The following is a 15266-nucleotide window of genomic DNA, read 5'->3' as shown; positions in this document are numbered from 1 at the left end:
ATCAGACTTATGGTTTTAAAGGGATTGCGACACCAGTACAACTCCGAAGACACTACTATTCGATATAACCGATGGTCCGATGGCCACTGGCCCAAGTGCCGAAGAAGTCCTCACTGTGTCTAGCCCAGACTGGCTTCCACCATCGGAGCGATGCCGTTCTCGATCGCCTCAGATGACCGCCAGTCCGACCAGGTGTGATCGAGGAGCCCTATAAATAATTAGCTTGGGCGCTTCAACATTGCCACGCGGGACAACTCACCCCATGTCTCGTCATAGTCCTGAGTTCCTTCTCGGATATAGTAGCTACCCGCCAGAACCCAGACCATCCAACCCGCATGCACGCTGGGAATCCACTCCGCGAGGCAGGAAGCATACACCCCGGTGTACGTGGTATCGTCCTGCGCATAGCCGAACTCGGTCAGGACGACAGGTAGGACATTCTTGATACTCGCATTGTCCGTCTCCAACGCATTGAAGCCGTCGCTCAGCAAGCTCGACGACAGACTGCTGCAGCTCGAAGCCGAAGAGTCGTAGTTGTGCAGCTCCAGGACGATCTTGTCCGCGAAATCGAAGTCCGTCTTCAGGAAGACGGTGCCGCTCCCCAGATCGGACGCGGTGGGGATCGGCGACAGGGTTACGTCAAAGTTGAGGCCAGAGAAGAAGATCAGGAGATCCGGGTTGGCGCTGTGCACTTGCTTCGCGTTCTCCACCATGTTGGTGTACCAATTCTCCCAGTTGTAGGAGGTGCTGGTCAAGGTCGCGTTGTCGGCCGGAGTGCGGAGCTCGTTCCGCATGCCTACACTCTTGACCGCTGGAAGGGATTTGACCTGTGCTTCTTGTCAGCGAGGATGAGGCTGGGAAGACAAGGAAGAGACTTACGTGGGTCGCCATGTAAGTCCACGCACGATGCCAATTCGCTACGTTGAAGTAGGTGTCTCCGAACCAGCTGTTGCCGTCCGTGGTGCTGCAGCACCACATGGCCTTGGAGATGTGGTTGTCGAGGTGCACGTAAATACCCTGTTTGTAGCATTCGCTGGCGACAGCGTCGTAGACCTTCGGTTGTTAGTGTTCACTGCTGCAGTAAGTCCGAGTCATTACTCACCTGCAATCTGGTAGTTTCGTCATTGAACTGAGGATTATTGCTAATGATGTCGTTGTACACAGCGGTGCCATTTGTCTCTCCCAGGGCATTGATTAGAGATGTCTTGATTGGGACATCTGCGCCGTTCTCATAAATGTCGTCGATCATCTCAATGGCGAAGGTAAGGCGGATGACGTTCATGCCCAGACTCTTGATCTTACTGACGATGTATTCGATAGACTGGTACTGCAGCCCTTCCGGCAACATGGCCTCAGCTGCACCAGGCCAGTTCACCCCGGCGTAGGTAACATTGTTGCCGTCGGAGTCAACGATCCATCGCCCTGACGTAGAGAGAGGTTCGGATGAGATTGCGTTGGCAATCAGGGGTCCTGCAGCAAAGAGCAGACCGAGCACTCGTCGAAGATACATTATGTTGGTACTTGTGCGATGGAGGATAGAATAGGATGAGTCCATGCATATCGCCGAGAATGTTGGCTTTTTAAGATGACCTCCTCGTCCCGAATGCTCATATGTTTAGCCCGCATACACCCATGTCAATCATGAGGTCGCATGATTGACCCATTTCCACTCGTTCTCCGGTCTTGGTGATATCTCCATATTGCCCGTGGCGTTGACGAGTGCTATTCGTGGACAACCTGATTGTGCCTGTTGTCAAGCGGGGAAATGAAGTGCCCTGGTCCATAATCCCCGCATCTCAAAACACCGAAATGCGCAACATTCGTGTCCCGAGAACATGAACGGCTCAAACAGCTGTTCCTCATGCATGTGCTACCAAGGATCTTGAAGTGAACAGCCTAGGTTTACATCGACTCAAACGATAGTCGAGTATGTCCAGAGATCCCATCGGATAATTTGGGAGGATGATGTCATGAGATTCTTCAGCATCTCTGCACGTCGTTGTACTGTCTCTATGCCTGTTGATTAGCTGATGTAACCCTGCAGCAGCTCCCCGTCCCCGCTTCAAGAAAACGCACCAATGGGTTGAATGGTGCAATTAGCCGATGTCTACCCCGCTTTGCGATCAGAGCTTCTCCTGAGCATCCCCATTGTCCTTAATTGCCGTGCTCGCATGTTCAGGTTGATCATCAACCCTTTAGGGTGTCATGGCCGTCGAACAATTGGGATGATAAGAAACTTGGAATGCTATAAGCAGGATGACTCTCTCGATAGCCAAATGGCCAAGATTCGAAATGATTCAAGCTTCAGCCAGAGAAGAGTAAAAGGAATAGAATGCTGTTCTTGGAGAGATGAAAGACGGAAGAATCAGGGGAGGTGGAGGAGGTCAGTGTGACCTGTTTGTCTGATGTGTCTGATTTGTCTACAATGCAAACAACACTCCATCGCTTCACCTTCTCACTCCTCACTCCTCACATCTTCTGTTATGCCATGATGCATCGCTTGCGCATCTTGAAATAACGATCCATTGGAAGTCCAGGCACTGACATGAAACCAGAGCAAGAAGCCTTTTCTTGCCCGGAAATCGAGTAGAGTTACCCCTCTAAGTTCATAAACGTCATGTTCAGAGTCCGCAAAACTGATTCCATGACTGAAATTGAGTCAGCCTCGCCATTTAACATATAAGCGACCATTCCTGAGATTGAGTTTACAATGGACACTTGGTTTCCCCAACTTATCACATCCCACAGCATCACGGTAATGCGTGTTTGGGGTATCGATCCACAAAGCATCCGCCTTCTTCTGTGCAGCTCATCACGCACTCGCGACGATAAACTTGGTCCGCAATCATACCAGCCATGCAGCTAATTTACACCTTGCCCAATAATGCGGTCTCTTATCGTCCTCCCGCCTTGTGGCAGTCGGTTCTCCGGCCATACTCCGGTTGCAGCAGCGAATGACACCGGCCCCGGAAGCTTAGCTGCAGATAACAAACCCGCTAACCGAGGCTAGAAATGTCAACAGTCCAATCGTCCGCTGCAACGGGCAGATAAGCGGCGTATCACCTTGCCAATTTTGTTTGCCCCATTACACGTTTGCCCAGGATCACGCAAGGATGCTTGGATGTCACCGCTTCTACGTTTGTTCATCAAGGCACCAGAGCCTATCCGACACCGTCACCAACCAATCAACAAACCCATCGTGGTTCGTCTGCCGGCGGTGTGGGCTTTCATGTCGCAATCCAATCTCGCATGGTACCTACTTGCCATGCCTGCAAGGGGTCCACTGCTCGTGAGGGGCTTCTGCCCTCTTATTTAAAGTCGCGTTGAACGGCTCGATCTCGGCCAGCTCTTTTCCAGAGCGCGTTGACCAGACTTCACAATGCTTGTACGCCAGCTTACGGTGGCTCTGGCCGTTGCGGCTTTGGCCAATGCTCTTCCCGCGACAGTCAAGCATGTCCTACATGAAAAGCGCGGCCGCGACTCTTCGGACTGGGTAAAGAGGGCCCGCGTCGACAGCCATGCTGTCCTGCCAATGCGCATTGGGTTGGCCCAGAGCAATCTGGAGAAGGGTTACGATTACCTCATGGAAGTCTCTCATCCGGAGTCTGCGCGTTATGGCCAGTACTGGACAGCGGACCAGGTCCATGACATGTTCAGTCCCTCCGAGGAAGCCGTCGAGGCAGTGAGAGAATGGCTCGCCTCCGCTGGCATTGATCATTCCCGAGTTGTGCACTCCGATAACAAGGGCTGGCTTGCCTTCGATGCCTACGCGCACGAAGCCGAAAACCTCTTGAAGACCAAGTTTCATGAGCACGAGAGCGCCGGCAGTGCGAGCATCAGAGTTGGATGTGACAGGTGTGTATGACACTCGCGGGAGGCACACCAATGGCTGATCTGTCTTTAGTTACCATGTCCCCGAACACATCCAGCATCACATTGATTACATCACGCCTGGTGTCAAACTCACACCAGTAGTCAAGAAAAGCAAGAAGGTCAAGCGCGCGTCGCAGCTCGGTCATGCGTCCAACCTGAAGGCTGTCACTGGCGACGCGATCATCTCCAGCAAAGCCAAACTACTGCCGACTGAGCTGCAAGGCTGCGGATCCAACATGACCCCGACGTGCATCAAGGCCTTGTACCAGATCCCCGATGCGACGAAGGCGACGAAGGGCAACACCCTGGGGCTGTATGAGCAGGGCGACTACTTTGCCAAGGCCGACCTCGATCTCTTCTACAAAGCCTATGCTCCATGGGTTCCCCAGGGCACATATCCCATTCCAGCGCTCATCGATGGAGCCAACTACTCTGTCCCGACTGACAGCTCCTTGAACACCGGTGAATCAAACATTGACATTGACATGGCGTAAGTAAATTGGACTGGTTCAGGATGCACGGTACTAAGACAGTCTATAGCTACGCCTTGATCTACCCACAGCAAGTCACCCTGTATCAGGTTGACGACCAGTACTACGAGCCGCGTGAAGTCGCGACTACCAACCTGTTCAACACGTTCTTGGATGCTTTGGATGGCGTATGTGTAATCCTGCCCCTTTTGTGACTCTAGCCAACTCTTCCAGTCCTACTGCACCTACAGCGCATACGGAGAAAAAGGCAATGACCCAGACATCGACCCCGTCTACCCTGACCCCAACGCCGGCGGATACAAAGGTACGCTCCCGATGATGCCAATTTTTCACCAGACAAAAAAGCCCTAACGGTACCCCAGGCAAGCTGCAGTGCGGCGTCTACAAGCCCACAAACGTCATCTCGGCATCCTACGGCCAGGCCGAGAAAGACCTCCCGGTCGCATACACCAAGCGGCAATGCAACGAGTTCCTGAAGCTCGGCCTGCAAGGGCACTCGATCCTCTTCGCCTCCGGCGACTACGGCGTGGCCTCCTTCGCCGGGGACGGCGGCAACGCGAACGGGTGCCTGGGCCCGGAGGCGAAGATCTTCAACCCGCAGTACCCGTCCAACTGCCCGTACGTGACCTCGGTGGGCGGCACGATGCTCTACGCGGACCAGACCTACGAGGACGCGGAGAGCGTGATGCACGCGAACCTGGGCGGCACGGCCAGCAACTTCAGCTCCTCGGGCGGCTTCTCCAACTACTTCCCGCAGCCCGAGTACCAGAAGAAGGCGGTCGCGACCTACTTCCAGCGCGCCAACCTGACCTACCCGTACTACTCGGAGCTGGAGGTCGACCTCAACACGACCAAGGGCCTGTACAACCGCATCGGGCGCGCGTACCCGGACGTCGCGGCCAACGGCGCCAACTTCCGCGCCTACATGGGCGAGGAGCTGTACCATTTCTACGGGGCCAGCTTGGCGTCGCCACTGTTTGCCTCCGTGCTGACGCTGGTGAGTTCTAGACCATGAGAGAGACCCGCAAAGCCAATCAAGGGGGAAGACAACGCCACCACCGGTGTGGTGTTCCAGCCCCGAAACAGAGCTAATTTGTTGTCCTTCTCTCCCAGATCAACGAGGAGCGTCTCGCGGTCGGAAAGGGCCCCGTGGGCTTCATCAACCCCGTGCTCTATGAGCACCCCGAAGCCCTGAATGATATCACCAACGGTACCAACGCTGGATGTGGTACCTACGGCTTTAGCGCTATCCCCGGGTAAGTCCACGAGACAGAAACCACTCTATCGGACACAGATCACGAGGGGGGGCTTGCTAACACTGTAACCGCCACAGATGGGACCCCACTACTGGATTGGGGACCCCCAACTACCCCAAGCTGAAGAAGCTGTTCCTGTCGCTGCCGTAGAGATTGAAGTTGCAGCCACAACTTCACACGACAAACCAACGAAGCTCAACCAAGCACACGAGCTTACAAATCACTAATTGCTTCTCTTACCTTCGCCTGTCTCGTATCCCCAAAACCTTCACCAAGCAGAAAACGAATGTCTCAGTTCAGTCCCATGGTCTGATCGGGACGAGTGGCACTTCTATCGATCCTTCCACCCAGATATGATTCAAAGTCAATGTACATAAGCTATTGAACTCAATGCACGAGCGAGAAGGGCCTTGCGTCTTGACATGACTAGTAAGTCGGTGCCACCGCGCACTCATGTCGCCCACGTGGCATTTCCAGGGATCGAGGATCCGCTAGTACCTAAGATAGATGGCTCTAGTCAGTAAGGTCTGTGGTTTAGGCGTCTGCAAGCAACACAAACTCCGCCCATGGAAAGTTTGTGCTTCGAACGAGACGGGCCCAGACGATATCTACAATGAGGACATCCGTGTTTGTTGGTCGTCGAGCACGTCCAGCTTCGCGATCATGGTCAAGGTCCCAGGACCGGTTATTGTGACAAATAGCTGTAGCCATAGTTCATCCCGGTAACCAAGAAAAAGGTCCTGGGACCTGACTCGGGAGATAGATAAGATACCCGAGCGGACCATGGCAGACGCAGAACGGACCAAGGCCAGCAGAACGGATACGGGAATCCCCGGACCAGTTCACACCACCCAGAGTCCGTCCTCGTACCGAACCCTCCTCCACCAGAGCATGAGGAGCACGGCCGAGGGACTCCGAGCATGCAACCGAAAAAGCAGCCAGGGAAAGAAAAAGACCAGTGGGAGGAAGGGCTAGAGCTACTGCGCTGAAAAGAGTTTGTTTTCAACACGCCACAAACGCTGACCTCTTCGTCAGGCCAGAGCAAAACACTGCGTCGTATCGAGACCTCACTGCACACCATATTGCAGGCTCGAGTCATGGCACCAGAACGATACAAACCTCAAAATCCGAGTCAGGTCCAGCATCAAATCGAGTCATCCGCCAAGGCCCCCGACGATTCCCACCAGCAATTCTTGACCCTGAAAGGAGTCAAGGCGATTTACTCGCCTCGAGGCACCGCAACGGCAACCTAATGCTACTCGAGTCATCAAGGGCCCCCTTGCCTCCAGACTCAGAGCCAGAGTCGGAATTAGGGCCAGGATCAAACCAACCGAACTGGATCCCTCCCGAGTCGTCATCTCCATACCGAAGGCGAGACACTCGAATCATGAAAAAAAGTCTCCAGGTTTCACCTCCACACCGGACCTAAATTTTGGGGAGCGCGGAGTGGAATCGACCGGGTGGAATAGTGCTCCCGCTTAAGTAAGCGAGTATGCACATTTTTGTATGTACAGTACAGTACAGTAGTGACATACTCACAGCACAGTAGTGTAAAGATGAAGGAGGGGCGGGAATCTGCGCTCGCTCGTGAGCAACCACTCTGCAGGGTCTCCGACCGGGACTTAAGGTTTGTTAGCGCTCGGGCGTAGAATCCGGTTTTGTTCGAAGAGCCGAAAGCCTGATTCCCAAAAGTTGGGGGAATGAAGAAGGCTAGACTAGACGAAAGGTGTTTTTCGAATTTGAGTTGGTAGGTGCATTATGCGTGGGATGAGGAGACGGGTGTGTTTCGTGTTGGAGGTTGGTGTTGAAGGGCAGAGTTTGGTAGCGAGCTTCCGTGTTGTTTGGGGTTGGAAGATCAGGGGGCTAGCTGGGAGTGATGGTATAGAAAGAACTTGGGGTTGGGATTCGCTTGGAGGTTAGCTGGGGAGCTGAAACGCATTCGCTAAGCTCGTTACCTGTTCCTTACATGCACTTCGATAGCTCTTCATCCCTGTGACAAAAAAAAAAAAGCACGGTTGGCCCTGTCCTAGAGCCATGGATTGCGGTGGGTATGTTTCTCTTCTGCTTGACTAGGGTCTTGCTGCTTGCATGCAGAATCCATTGTGTGTGACACTGTGTGCACATTTTTAGAGTTCCTCGCTCGGTTTTGCTGGCGGCAGGACCCGGATGTAGCCGGATGGTAAAGTCTAATTGTTTACTCTGCAACCAGTGCATCGGGTCAAAGGTTACATATCGATTACCGACACAAGAAAAAGGGTTCGCTTTTTGAGTCGCATCGCATATCATCGGAAGATACGAGACAGAGCAGTGAGGATAAGATACCCAGCTGCTTGCTGCCCTGGTTATGGGGATCGATCGTATTTGATCTCTTCCTAAATTCAGATCGGCATCGCGCGGGTTTCCCTGACCCTCCGCCCCCCCACGCCAAGACTTGGATCGGGCAAGTTGATACGGGTGGCATTAAACCATCGGCGCCTCACAAAGTATGATCTGCTTTAGCCAAGAGGTGGTCTGGCAAAGATGAACTTAAGCCCTGCGATATACTTTCGACTAGGACGCAACTGTGCTCTGGTCCGTGATGGACTCAAATTTGTGAGTAGACTGAGTTCAATGGACCTTTGAAGAGATCGAAAGAAGTAGAGAATAATGGGATATGAGGAATGACGGAGGAGCCACAATAGACCCGAGGCTGAGTCAAATGTAAGCAAGCGGTTCAAACCGAAAGTCGATGCCTAAGGCTAGAGCACAAAACACTGACAACAAGATACTGACGGACTGGACATAGAATTAGTTCACCAGATCAATCAGTAGGGGGTGGCAAACAGGGCTGGGCTGAGCTGGGCTCAGCTGGGCTCCGCGGAAGAGCTGCGCAGCGATTAATTAATTACACATAATTAAGTACAAAGAGGCCAAATTTAGCTCTGGGTCGATCAGCTCCGGAAGAGGCTCGATCTCACACAGTGGCACAAGGTACCGCGGTCAATGCTGCCGTTGCTGCCGCTGCCGCACTGGTGACTGCCGGTTCTGGCAAGAGGTCAACCGAGAATCCGAGGTACATATATTAAACAGACTCCCCCCTGCAATAAACATTTGCAGGTATGATGCTGATCCTCGGAGACACCGTCCGCCAGCCAGCATACTACGGAGTATATGAGTATAACTTATGAAAGGATTATGTTGGTGCCGGAGACATTTCCCTTTCGGAGATCTACTTCCGCGGATCAACATTGCCCCGGATACCTTAATGAGGGGGGCACTAAGCCCTTGAAAGTATTTGCAATGGCGCACTGTGCCCTTCCAAGGCCTTCCAAGTTGGGACCTCGGGAATGAAGTCTGGATCCTTCATTTATAACAAACAGTCCAGCAGCTGCTTAACGTGGTTGTCCCACTTGGCAGCTGCACGAGGCATAGGTACCGTGCAAAAGAGGTAGGAGGGGGTGATTAGGTGCAGTGCAAAGGAGGAGGCCTGGAGGACGATCCTCCTCGGGCTGGAGATTTCTAGAAGGCCACGTGCGTGGCAGCACGCCACCAAGCCAGGGTTTGGTGATCCTTTTTGTTTTCTTGCGGGGTACAGGCACAGGGTGGTGGTAGGCTGCAGTATTAAACAAAAAAACCCCGATCACATGGCGTCATTGGAAGGAGTTTCAGTCAAACAGAGTCATTTCAGCCGATGATGGGGACTCAGGAAGGACGTCCAGGTTGGTCTTTTTTTTTTGTCATGGACAGTACAGAATCCTCCTGGGTCACCGGTCGAGGATTCTACCTTGATCTTGTTAGTGGAGTGGGGGTGCCCAAGTAATTGGAAATCCTTCGGATTGGACCAGACACACAGCGGCGGGTGCACTGCGTCTTGTCGGGCAACACAAGCCGATCGCCGCCACGGAGGTTAAGCACCAAAGAGGTTTAGCGGGGGTGTTCCGTTTCACTCCCACCCACGGGTCCCTGCGCACTGTAGTCTACTGAGTAGCAACTGTACTACGGAGTACCGAGTAGATCGATGGTAGCCCACCACACTCAATCTTAAATCCATGGCAGGGCAGACTTTTCTACCGAGATTTCGCTATTGCTGCCAGTCATTAAGCTTTTTTTTTTTTTTTTTTTTTTTTTTTTTTTATTTTTCTTCAAAATCTGAGTTTCCTTAGTCAAGTCAAGGCCATGTGCAATAGAGTGATCTGGCCCCCCCAACCAAGGTGGGCATGTACACGATACGATTCATGCACCGCGTAGATGTAGGCTTGGTTCGGTGCTCGCTCAACCGTTGCTTGACGTTTCAGGTGGTGCGTGTGGACTCGAGGAGAAGGTTTGGCCCGAGGGCTGTCTTAATAAGGGGTGTTAAGACTGTTTCCCCCCCGAAGTTCATCCACTTGTAATAATGAACTACTGCCGCTGCAACGTGCTGCTGCTGTTGCTGCTGCTGCTGTCTCGTTGCACCTGACAAAGCCTGTCACTGTCACTATGAAGCTTCACCAAACTCTTCTGTTCCTGCTGGGAACTCTCACCACCACCGCGCTCGCAACCAATTATACCACCGCCGATTTCTCAGAATGCGTCGTCAGTACCCATCTTGCGCCTCGACTTGGTGTTTCTCACACTAATTGTTCCTCTGGCAGTTGTCCTACTGGGAGCAAACCTATCCAGATTGCCCAATCACCGACACCTCGTGTGTTTGCACCAAAGAGTCCAGCCTGATCGCCTACGCTTCAAGTGAATGTACTCCCAAGGAGTATTTCCGTGAGTTTTTTGAATGATTGTCCAATCAAGACGTTTCGCATACTGATCCTTCGCAGACGCCAGACACCTCTTCGAACAAGAATGTAATATCCGCCCTCGCGCAGGTCCTTCCCTCGTGGACCCATCCGTTCTTGCGCCGCTCGTTCTTGCGACCGTCTTCTTCGTCATCCGATTATGGGCCAAGCTCCAGGGTCTTGCGGGAGGCTGGGGGCCGGACGACACCACAATCGCGCTCTCATTTGTAAGACTAAGACTCGGTCGCGTACTGGATTTCGTGCTGGCAGTTCACTGATGACGTCGTCCAGGTCTTTGGTGTTGTGGAATATGCCATGTACGACAAGAGTGCGTGATCTTTTCCTGAGGCTTGACGGCTTATTCTATACACTAACACTGCACCAGTGATCTACTACGGCTTCGGCCAGAACATCTGGGACGTCCCGTTCGACGACATCACGAATTTCTATAAGGTGTGTGTGGCAGGCTCGTGCACTCATGGAGTAACACTGACGGACCACCGTCCAAATAGCACTTCGAAGCCCTGGCGATGGTCTACAAGACGCAAATTTCGCTCGCCAAGATCTCCGTCCTGCTCTTCCTCCTCCGCATTTTCCAGTCGCGCGTTTTCCGCACCTTCGCCTACATCATGATCGGCGTGAACGCTTCGATCGGCATCACTTTTGCGCTGGTCGACCTGCTCCGGTGCACCCCGGTCCACCTGGATTGGGATGGCTGGGCCACGAACTACGCCGGCGGAACCTGCATCGACTTCATCGACGCCATTCTCGTGCACTGTATCGTGAATATCGTCGCCGACGTCATCATCGTCATCCTGCCCGTTTACGAGGTTTCGAAGCTGCAGCTGCCGACCGGCAAGAAGATCACCGTGGGAATGATGTTCATGATGGGCTTGATGTGAGTTGGATCATGTGGCTTTCGGATTCCTTATATCCATACTGATGGTACATGCTATCCAGCTTGACGGTTGTCGCAATTATTCGGCTGGTTGTGTTCTGGAACCACCGCTGGGGCGTGAACCAAACCGGTAAGCCTATTTTCTCATCCTTCACTATCGGTAAGAGGAAGCGTGACACTGACTCCAAATAGCTGGTCTCCTCCCACTCATCCACTGGTCCGTCATCGAGTCGCAAATCGCCATCCTCACGACCTGTCTCCCCGCCGCCCGAGCGGTGGCCGCCCACAACATCCCGGGGATGAACAGCCAGGGCTCGCGACGGACCTACGCCTCGCGCGGCCCTTCCTTTCTGTCCAAGGGCCAGACCAATGCCAACAGCAAAATCTCCAAGTCGGTCAATTTTTCAGTGGATTATGTGTCACGCGGCCCGCGTGATGACAACAGCGAGGTCCATTTGGTGGAGATGGACGGAAAATACACTCGGGTCTAAAAGGAACCCCCAATACTTAACTTACCATCCATGAGGAACGGTGTTATGGAGTCATGACGGGTTTTGCTTTGTTTCCGGGTTTGTTCGATACCCTTTGCACCGAATACACAACTTATACCCAGGGGGAGGCATTTGTCACCTGGGCTGTCAATCATTCAAAGATTTCTCCTATGTGCTGTACCAAATTTCCTATCTACAAAGATCATGTTGATCCCATTGTTAATGATCGTCTCCATGATGAAGTACACCCGCAGATCTAATTCATCACCTTAATAATATCTCTTCACAAAAAAACCTTAAATTATCTGCACAATGATTGAGTTGTTCCAAGCACAAAGGCTCAAGGAGGGCGGAGACTCCCGCGGTGAAGCCAGAAACAAAGCGGCACAAGTTTAGTCAGATGCATAAATAGCCGCCATTCCGTCGCACGCCAGGCTCCCCGTTTCACTTTTCGCGCAACCCGATAAGATTATTCGGTGAAACTGGCGCGAACTTATCTCATCACAAATTATCATCATGGCTGCAGATATGAGTGAAGAACTTGCTAAGTCGCGCTGGGCCCCCCAGGGCTCCGACAAGCCATCCAGTGTAAGCTCCACCATCACCACCACTCATCATCAGCACCATTGTGGCCATGGTGGGACCAAGAACAATCGCCATGGCAAAAAGTCTCACAAATCCAAGCCTACCGGGCCACTCCAGCCCGCCACTGCAACCACCACGACCACCACCACTACCATCACAGCCACAGCCACAGCCAACAGCACTCTCAACGGGGCGTCAACTGCACCCAACACGAAGCCTAAAATCTGGACCCCGTCCCCGCGCCCTGGTCTTAGCAACGGCACGGCTCTGACGAGCACGAGCCCAACCCAGCAGCAACAGCAGCAACAGCAGCAGCAGCAACGCGCCGCCAGACTCCCGCGGGTGGTTGGAGGAGTGAGCTCCTCGCTCGGCGACGGCTGGGAGAAGATCCCGACCCACCCGGAGCCGACCCCGGAGCCGTCCTCCTGCGCACCCAGCCTGCGCTCTGAATCCCAGTCCCCGACGAAGACGCAGAAGAAACGACCGATCCCACCGTCCATCGCGGACGCCGTCGAGGCCCTCTCGCGGTACCGCAAGATCCGCCGCCGCCTGGAGTGGAAACTGCGACACCTGGTCGACGGGTTCAAGCAGGCGACGAACCGCGACCAACCCGCGACGGAGCAGCTGTACGCGGAGCAGATGTTCAAGCTGGACTTCCACGAGTACTACGGCCTGCTGGAGCGGGCGCTCGTGTACCTGATGTTGGTGTGGAACATCCACGTGTCGCGGGCGCACCCGTCCACGTCCACGTCCACCAAGATCAGCTGGGCGGACGAGATGAATGGTGGTGGTTCCGGAACCCACCGCTACCACGCCAACGTCCTCGAGGCCCTCCGCGACCTCGACAGCCCGTACTTCGAGGTGCTGGGCTCCGGCGACCGCTTCGCCCACCTGCAGAAGGCCAAGGAGCTGCGCAACCGCTGGAAGTACGCCGACCTGGACCCCGAGGAGCGCGAGCGCGACCCCCAGACCTGGCGCGCCGGCTACAAGGCCTGGAAGGACGCGCTGACCCCGCTCGAGAGCTACGATTTCGATACCATCTTCGTCCAGATCCTGCAGGGCTTGGTCGAGGCGGCCGACATCGCCCAGCTGCGCGTCGATGAGCTCGGGCGCGAGGCGGGCCAGGACGATGCGGCGGCGGCCGCCGCCGCTGCGGGCGGGAGCGAGAGTGATCCCGATGAGTGGGACTTTTTGGTCGATGCGATGGATTGGGAGGCTGTTTGAGGGAGGAGATGATGGGTTTCTCGGTGCACCTTTAGTTTGTGAAATATCACTAGAATCCGCAGTTTCTTGTGGAGTCTTTGTTCTTCATGTTTTCTTCAGCGCTGGCGGGATTTGGATACCCAACACCATGCATGTTGCCCTGTTTATTGCATATGTGCGATACGATCCTCGCTTTAATTGTGTATTTATCTGTTATTTATCCCTCTCCACAAACTTCTCTGCAGTGTTCATATGCATAAGTTTGTACATACTTTGTTCGGTAATTCAATCAATGTTCTAGTGGACAATTCAGTTGTAAAATTTTCTACTAGAGGGATCACCTTAATTTGCCGCCTGATAGTGCAGAGCAGGCATTGTCTATTTAGAATCTGGGTAATCCATGCACTACAAATGCATGCACTACAGATCTTCATGTTTGCTTTTGATTGATCCACTCTGGTCTGCATTTCTTTTCTTATTTTTATCTATTTTTTCTCGTTCACCCTAAACTACCAATCTTAAAAGCTAGGTTTTCTAACTAACAACTATAGTCTGGGTTATCACATTATGTGGATACAATTACCGATAAGTGATTTATCCAGTCGTCACCCCCCGAGACAGAAGAACAAACGGATCCCTGGTGGATTGAGAACCCAGTGCCCAGTTTGGCCGGATGGCGGATGTCTGCTTATAACGCCAGATGCTTAGGATTAGACAGGCTCCTGAATGACCCAGAGCTACTGTCTAGGTCTGGGGTGATTGAAACCACAAAGACTTTCACCAGCTTCGTAGAATTTTTGGTAACCAAATTTACAAAGTTCAGACACACAAAAAGAACACTGGGTCATTAATAAGTTGAAATATGAAAGTACATCAGTCTACAAGTGCAACTGAAAGCACACAAATATATAAACGTGCAGCTTAAGGAAATTTACAAATACAAAATGAAAGAAAAGAAAGTAATCCATATCATGATCAACGCATTAACTATTCTCCGCCTACGGAAAATACCTAAATACCACGGACCAACGAGCACAGCTAATATAACCAGGCTAGATACACAAATGCCCCCTTTACATCCTCCGCCTCGCATCCACAAAGACATTTCCACCATCCTAGATCGCAAAGCCCAACGCGCAGAGCCGTTCCGCCAGCAACTCCCCCTCCCCGTCCAAGACGGACGGATCCTGGTGCGCGGCCCACATGATCTGCTTGGTCAAGTCGACACAGGTCTTGAAGGCGCCGGGGCCGGCGACCTCGTCGTAGCTCTTGGGCGAGGCGAAGTCCCCCGAGATGTTGGCCCGGATCACCTTGCCGCAGAACGTGTCGATGAAGCCGTTCTCCACGACGCGCTCGGCCTCGGCGAGGTCGAACGGACGCTCGGGTTCGCACGCGACGGGCGAGTGGACGTGCAGCAACATCAGCAGGATGACCTTCTCGGCCCAGTAGATGGCGAGGTAGCCGGGCGGTACTTGGGGAAGACGGGAGGCCATTTTCACTCTGGGTAAGTGATATGCGTATGCTGGGGTTGTTGGTGTAGCTTTGTGAGTGTGTTGGGTGGTTGTGGGGTTTGGAGGTGTTGGTTTGAGGTTGGGGTGGGGTAAGGGGGGTGGTATTTATAATCCTTAGATGAGGGCTTGATGTGTGGATGTGTATAGGGAGGGGTGGAAATCTTGGATAGTATTCTCCCGCTATGAGTGTAGCTGTGATAAAGGTCGGATGTG

At 53.2% G+C, this 15266-nt stretch overlaps 5 protein-coding genes across 5 annotated transcripts; 3 read left to right on the top strand and 2 right to left on the bottom strand.

The window, feature by feature from the left end:
• Positions 1–119: 119 nt before the first annotated feature.
• On the bottom strand, positions 120–1515 carry BO86DRAFT_362240 (cellulase family protein; the record flags this gene model as incomplete). The annotated part of the gene is made up of 4 exons (XM_025669904.1): positions 1103–1515; positions 880–1053; positions 260–827; positions 120–208 (listed from the first exon to the last, which is right to left on the bottom strand). Exons 1-4 carry the CDS (start codon positions 1508–1510, stop codon positions 120–122), a joined length of 1239 nt encoding a protein of 412 aa, XP_025527883.1. The 5' UTR covers positions 1511–1515.
• A 1864-nt stretch (positions 1516–3379) lies between these two features.
• BO86DRAFT_362239 (S53 family peptidase) lies at positions 3380–6042 on the top strand (the record flags this gene model as incomplete). Its single annotated transcript, XM_025669903.1, has 7 exons — positions 3380–3855; positions 3905–4363; positions 4414–4531; positions 4578–4668; positions 4727–5361; positions 5478–5620; positions 5698–6042. The coding sequence occupies 7 exons, from the start codon at positions 3380–3382 to the stop codon at positions 5768–5770; spliced, it is 1995 nt and encodes a 664-aa protein (XP_025527882.1). The 3' UTR covers positions 5771–6042.
• Positions 6043–10075: 4033 nt separating this feature from the next.
• On the top strand, positions 10076–11754 carry BO86DRAFT_399518 (uncharacterized protein; the record flags this gene model as incomplete). The annotated part of the gene is made up of 8 exons (XM_025673635.1): positions 10076–10171; positions 10231–10351; positions 10408–10592; positions 10657–10693; positions 10751–10818; positions 10878–11263; positions 11326–11393; positions 11456–11754. The coding sequence occupies 8 exons, from the start codon at positions 10076–10078 to the stop codon at positions 11752–11754; spliced, it is 1260 nt and encodes a 419-aa protein (XP_025527881.1).
• Positions 11755–12831: 1077 nt separating this feature from the next.
• On the top strand, positions 12832–13563 carry BO86DRAFT_312721 (uncharacterized protein; the record flags this gene model as incomplete). The annotated part of the gene is made up of 1 exon (XM_025667969.1): positions 12832–13563. A coding segment is annotated over one exon (732 nt), but the record flags the coding sequence as incomplete, so codon positions are not given.
• Positions 13564–14657: 1094 nt separating this feature from the next.
• On the bottom strand, positions 14658–15035 carry BO86DRAFT_379229 (uncharacterized protein; the record flags this gene model as incomplete). Its single annotated transcript, XM_025670666.1, has 1 exon — positions 14658–15035. One exon carries the CDS (start codon positions 15033–15035, stop codon positions 14658–14660), a length of 378 nt encoding a protein of 125 aa, XP_025527879.1.
• Positions 15036–15266: the final 231 nt, after the last annotated feature.

The sequence above is a fragment of the Aspergillus japonicus genome (assembly GCF_003184785.1).
Source record: "Aspergillus japonicus CBS 114.51 unplaced genomic scaffold BO86scaffold_23, whole genome shotgun sequence".
Classification (NCBI taxonomy): Eukaryota; Fungi; Ascomycota; class Eurotiomycetes; order Eurotiales; family Aspergillaceae; genus Aspergillus; species Aspergillus japonicus.
This window is presented reverse-complemented; position numbering and strand designations above follow the sequence as displayed.